The sequence below is a fragment of the Carica papaya genome, chromosome 8 (genome assembly GCF_054855325.1).
Source record: "Carica papaya isolate Zhongbai chromosome 8, ASM5485532v1, whole genome shotgun sequence".
Lineage (NCBI taxonomy): Eukaryota > Viridiplantae > Streptophyta > Magnoliopsida > Brassicales > Caricaceae > Carica > Carica papaya.
The window spans coordinates 1,221,793-1,228,031 of record NC_142316.1 but is presented as its reverse complement, the minus strand read 5'-3'; the positions used below and the strand labels follow the sequence as shown (position 1 = coordinate 1,228,031).

Sequence of the window (6,239 nt, the reverse complement as noted above, 5' to 3'; positions counted from 1 at the left end):
AATCACCACCACCAAACACGCCCTTCGTAGTCAAATACTCGATGGGGCCCACCAAAAAAATATATTCATTTTTTGTAATGAGAAAAAATGAAATGAAATTCAAATTCAAATGAAATTCAAAGCAGGTCAGCCAAGTCACGCATCAGCAGTAGATCGCTTCCTTCCTGGCCACAAGTTTAGATACGCCTCCTTCGCACGTGTCACTCCGTGTGGGCCCACTTTCCGTATCTGCCAATTGAATGGCGCGTGACGTCACGTAAACTGAACTCCACCCCTTCTGCTCCTCTCTTTCTCTCTCTTCTTCTTCCTTCTCTGCGACTTTCACTGTCACTCTATTTTCTCTCTCTCTTTTCCTCTGTTTTTGCTTGTTGGATTTCTTTTTCTCCTTTTCCTCTGTTTTTTCTTCTTTTATCTGTTATTCACTGAAAAAGGAACAGTGATCTTCGGGGCAGTAATTCATGCTTTATATTAATAGTATTTTCTCTTAATTTTTCGTTTTAGTATCATTTTCTTTTTGGCTTTTTTTGGCTTTTTTCTGTGGGGAAATTTGGCGATGTGTGGCTTAATTCTTGAGTGTTTCTTTGGATTTACTTTTGGTTTTGTGAATCTGTGCCGGTTCTCTAGAGATGTTTGATTGGAACGACGAAGAGGTAAGAAACCACTACTCTGTTTATCTTTTTGTGTTTTCTGGCATGCTTTTTTTTTTTTTTTTTGTAATTCGCTTATTAAGAGGAACCAGTTCTTTATCTGTTGTTTTGTTAGCTCGTAATAGTTTTGAATTTGGGAACTTTTTTGGTCTGATGATGATAATTCCTGCGGAACTGAAATGTGATGTGGGTTGGCTTTCTAGGTGTCTGCTTAGATTGTTGGCTTCTAGGTCTTGACTAGACTAGTCTTTGTGTGTTGAGGACACCTGTTTGGGTTGTTCCAGCTCCTGGTTGACAGTAGAGTAGTGAATTTGTGTTGGTTTGTTAAGGAGTCAAGGACAGAGGGTGGAAATGCTTTGGAGTGTTTTGAAATCGTTTTTGGATGTTATCTTGACATATAATGAAGGTAAAAAAATGTTCATAATTCTTGACATGAATCCAAGTGATCAATAAGATGCCACTCAAAATCCTAGGTGTTGGGAACTGGAAAAGATTTTGAAGGATGTTGTTAAAGGAAATGCATAAAATTCCAGGTTGCTAGGATGATTTAATCACATGGGTTTTGATTCATACTCCTTGGCATTTTTGCTTAGATAGTGAAGGGAGGTATGTTTATGGGATTGCTTACCCTTTGTATGTCGCAGTTGTGGAGATGTGATACAGTTTTAGTATCAGAAGCAGGACATGTAAAAATGCCTCTCATGACTGACTGCAAATTTTTGGAATAGGGTAGATATAATTGTGGGATGGGAATTGAAACTTGGGGGTTAGTCAGAATAGTGCTTCTGGAACTTCCTCTCAGTAATTAAACTGAAATACAGGGAGGGTCAAGGAGATGGAGTGCCTGCATGCTCTACAAATTTAGTTATTACTTCGGAATCAATGGTTCAAACTCCGCTTTCATCAGGATTAAGTGGTCTATGGCCATGGTAGGTGCTGCACTCTCTTCCAAAAAGGATGTGAATAAGATCAAAAGATCCAGGCTAGGACAGGTGAGGATGAGGGTGAGAGCAGAAAAAGCTTTTCCCAAGTAGTTGAATCTCCTCCAAAAAAGATAGAGAGATCTAGGTTCAGAGAGGTGAGAATGAGGTGAGAACAGAAATAAGCTCTCTAAGTAGTTGAATCTCTCCCACAAATGATATAAATAAGATGAAAATATCCAGGTTAAGAACTTTGATTGTTACGATTTAAGGAGGTGAGACACAAAAAACTCCCTATAGAAGGTGAAATTACTTTTACATTAGTCTGAACATATCAAACAATGCACTCTACAACTTCCATGTGGTGTCACATTGTAGAAAAATATGGTTATGTGTCTCAGCGTTGTATTTTATACATAAGGCACACATGTGGAAGAAGAGCACAATTTGATCTACGCATTTACAACATTTCATTGATATTAAGCCTGTGGAATAATGAATATTATGTGTAGTATTGGATTAGAGGAAACGTATAATTAATTATATATCTAGGTATTTTACTAGTATACATTTTATCTTGATTATATAAAGATAGACATTCTTATTTAATACATATTTCCAAACACTTCCCCTCTAACTGGTGAATGGACATTGTCTATTCCCATATTGAAAATTATCATATGAATTTCAAGATTACTCAACCCTTTAGTTAGCACATAAAAAAATTGTAAGGTGGTGGATATGTATAACGTGTAAATGATACCACTATTTAGTTTCTCCTTGATAAAGTGTCTGTCAACTTCAATATTCTTGGTTCTGTCATTTTGTACTAAATTGTGCTCTATACTAATTGCTGACTTATTATTGCAATAGAGTCTCATAGGCCCTTCCTACTCAATTTTCAAGTCTTCTAAGATTATTTTCAGCCATAAAGGTTCACTTACCCCTTGGGTCATTGGCGCGAATTCCGACTCTGCAATAGATCGGGCTACCACATTATGTTTCTTACTTCTCCATGTGATCATCTTTCTTCTAAGGAAAGTATAGTAAGCAATGGTGGATCTTCAATAAATTAATAAGCTTACATAATCTACATTAGTATAAGCTTTAATCATCAACCAATTATTTCTTTTAAACATAATACCTTTCTCTTGTGTATCCTTTAAATAATGGAGCACCCGATATGCAGCTTGCAAGTGTACCTCCTTGGGCTTGTGCATGAATTGGCTTATTACCTTACTGCGTAGGCGATATCTGATCTGGTGTGTGACATGTATATTAATTTTCCCACCAATCTTTGTTACATTTCCTTGTCAATATCCAGGTCTTCCACCAATCACTAGGATCAATAGGGGTACCAACAAGTTAACATGCTAGCTTGTCAGTCTCTTTCAAAAGGTCAATGATATACTTTTAATGTGATATAAATATCTTTGCTTTAGAGTGGGCCACTTCTATCTCGAGGGAGTATTTTAATTTCTATAATTTCTCGATTTCAAATTCTCTTACTAGATATTGTTTGAGCACTGTTTTCTCTTTTTTATCATTATCTGTCACAATTATATCATCAATGTATACTAGGAGGGTGCAAATCCCATTGAATTGGAATGTTTAACAAACAGGATATGATCTTCCTGATTTTGTCTGTAACCCATAACTAGCATAACCTTTGCAAATCTTTCGAACCATGCTTTGGGGAATTGCTTGCACCCATACAATGCCTTCTTTTGCTTGCATAATTGATTTGCCTTTGTGCCCTTGGAAAACCGTGGAGGGATTTCCATATAGATCTCTTCTTCTAATTCTCCAAGTAGGAAGGTATTCTTCACATCAAATTATTATAATTGCCAATTAAAATTTACAGCCAAAGATAGTAGAACATGTATTGTATTCATCTTTTCTGCTGGTGCGAAGGTTTCCTAGTAACCAATCCCATAAATTTTGTATATTCTTTAGCCACCAATCTTGCCTTATATCTCTTTATACATCTATCAGGTTTATACTTTATAGCAAATATCCACTTGCACCCTGGTAGTTTCTTTTCTTTGGGCAGGTCCACCACTTTGTATATTTGATTCTTTTTCAAAGTCTGCATTTCAACTTTAATAGCATTTCTCTGTTTCTCAATAGTTAAAATCTTAGATAGTGTATTAAGAATAGATACTTAATCCTTAGATCTTCCGAAGTTATTTTCAACAACAACAGCTAATATGTTCACTGAACCATTGCTCAGAATTCTGATTCTGTTCTGGATCTGGCCACCATATTCTATTTCTTGGTTCTCCAGGTGACCAGATTCCGTTGAAGGAAGATGCAAGAATTTGTAGTAGATCTTCTCTTCCTTCTCTATCTTAATTCCCTTTTCTTTGTCCCTTCCTCTTCTCCCTCCTTTGGTGCCTCGCTGTCGTCACCTCGGCCTCTCTCTCTTATTACTACTGGCAATGCTCTCTCCTTTCTTCTTTGGCTTTTTCGCTATGAAGGCCCACTCCCCTCTCTGCCTTTTTCACCTCTCTCTCCTACTGTGATTGCCGAGCCTCTTTCTTTTCTGCTGACCCTTTCTCATCTTCTACCATGACCGCCAACCCTTTTCTCTCCTATCATGGCTACGAACCTTTTCTCCTCTCTACCTCAAGTCAAAGTAGAAGACACAGGAAGAAAATGGAGGCCTCTAAAATTAAAAGAAAAAAAGTCATTAACTTTTTTTTTGGGGGGTTTCCAAGTATGAAAAATGGTGTTATGACATTTTCTTTTTTAAAGTTGAACAACGTCTGTGCTTTTGAAATTAGTTTAAAATTTCGGGACTAAACTATAATGAAAAATACTTTTGGGACTAAATTGTATTACATACCAAAGTTCATAGATTAAAATATTAAATTTTCCATGATAATAATGTTGAAAACTGTATGCACAACTAGAGTAAATAGTATATCAGTAAAATGCCCTTATATAGTTAATTATAGGGCTTCCTTTATTATACTCAAAAGTATGTATATATAGGGTCTTGTTATTCAATGAAATACAAATGATTCCGTTCTTCCATACGGTATTAGAGATTCAGGAAGGATACTCTAGTCCGCTTTTGTTGCCATAATAAGGAAAAATCTTTAAAGAGTCCCAACCTTCATAGGTGGCCTCCACGCAACATTCGGCCAGCACGGCTAGCCACCACTACAGCAGCCAGCCAGCACAACTCGCTACCATCATTCATATCCGACCTTAATAGCCAGAAAAACTCCAGATGCATGGCCCACTGCTGCGCTCCACTCAGTTGCCCTAGTCTCTCCAGCTACGTCCTGTAACACCTCTGCACACCAGTTACATCCGCGCACAACTCCAGCCGGCTTCGTCTCTTAAGGCATGCCCTTGCCCCATCCGTATGTTGCTGTCTCAGCCGTGCACCACCGAAACAGCCGCTAATCTGTCCAGCTGCTCGCTAACCTTTCAAGATGCATGGGATGCGTCTTCTTTGTTCAGTTGCACATAGTCGTGCACGTCTACACTGCCCAGCCGCACACATCTGGACCCACCCATCTTCTTCATCTGTTGTAGCTCCTCTGCAGTGCATACCACCAGTTGTGTGCTGCCCTGCTTTTAACTAAACTGGCCTTCATTACTTAGATATTTCTTAGATCATGTTTGAGGTCATATCACAAGCCACAAGCGCTAATTCATGTATTGCAACTTTATAAAGTCCAACTAGAGAATTACAATATCAGGCGGTCTATCGCGTGAATGAGAAGAATTACCTGAAGGGATCTCAAGTGCTCCGAATTATCCTTGGAGGTAAATGAAAAATTAAACATCTCTTAAGCGCTGGATCACAACTAGGGAGACTCGCTTTGATGCATGGGAAGAAAAAACTACATGATTATAACCTCACTTTGGAATTCTATGATTCTACAGATTAGTGACACCTGTATGTTCCTACCCAATACCAGAGAAATTTGGGAGGCGGTGAAAGAAACATATTCTAAGGTCCACGGTGCAGCCCATCATATGATTTAAAAATCAAAGTTTGATAATTACAGAATATGCCAACCTTTTGAGACTTGGCAGCAAGAGATAGACCATCGACGTTGCCTCAACATGTAATATAGTGTAGGTGCTATAGCATTGAATGCCTTTATTGAGAAAAACATGGTCCTTGAGTTCTTAGCAGGTCTTAATGTGGAGTTTGACTCTGTAAGGGTTGAATTATTGAATAAAGATGTAACATCGCCACTGAAGGAGGTTACTTCACTCATTGTGGCAGAAGAAAGAAAAGAGAGAGGTAATAATACAAGATGTTACCCATCTTGGAAGGAGCAGAGTCAAAGTTCCCCCACCAAAATATGAGTCGAGATCTAAAATAATCTATGGTATACCTTTTGTAAGAAACTCAAGCATACTCAAGATGAAATGTTGGAAACCCCACAGTAAATCAAGTACCTCTAGCCAAAATTGAAGATACAAAAATACAACCCAGAAGCATCAAGGACAAGAAAATATGGTCAGTTAATAAGGAGAGAAGACATTTGATCTCAGCAAATTCAAAGTAGAGATCGAATGACTAAAAACTCGACTTGAGTCCTAAAAAAAACCTAGAGGTATAACTTTATTGAGACATTTAGGTACGTCTTTTATCTCACATAGACTAAATGTCTTGAATAAATCATTTGCATTATCCTAAATT

The 6,239-nt window shown here is 37.8% G+C and overlaps 1 protein-coding gene across 3 annotated transcripts in view; it reads left to right on the top strand.

The window, feature by feature from the left end:
• Positions 1 to 319: 319 nt before the first annotated feature.
• The window catches only part of LOC110806365 (agglutinin-like protein), a 36,301-nt gene continuing 30,381 nt past the window's right edge, over positions 320 to 6,239 (top strand). For 2 of the 3 annotated variants that reach the window (XM_088210036.1, XM_088210038.1), the window contains exon 1: positions 321 to 650. In XM_088210036.1, coding sequence (XP_088066162.1) covers positions 627 to 650 — 24 coding nt within the window. In that variant the 5' untranslated portion in view covers positions 321 to 626. Of the gene's footprint in view, positions 651 to 6,239 lie in introns of all 3 variants that reach the window. The other variant, XM_088210037.1, reaches the window with a different exon arrangement.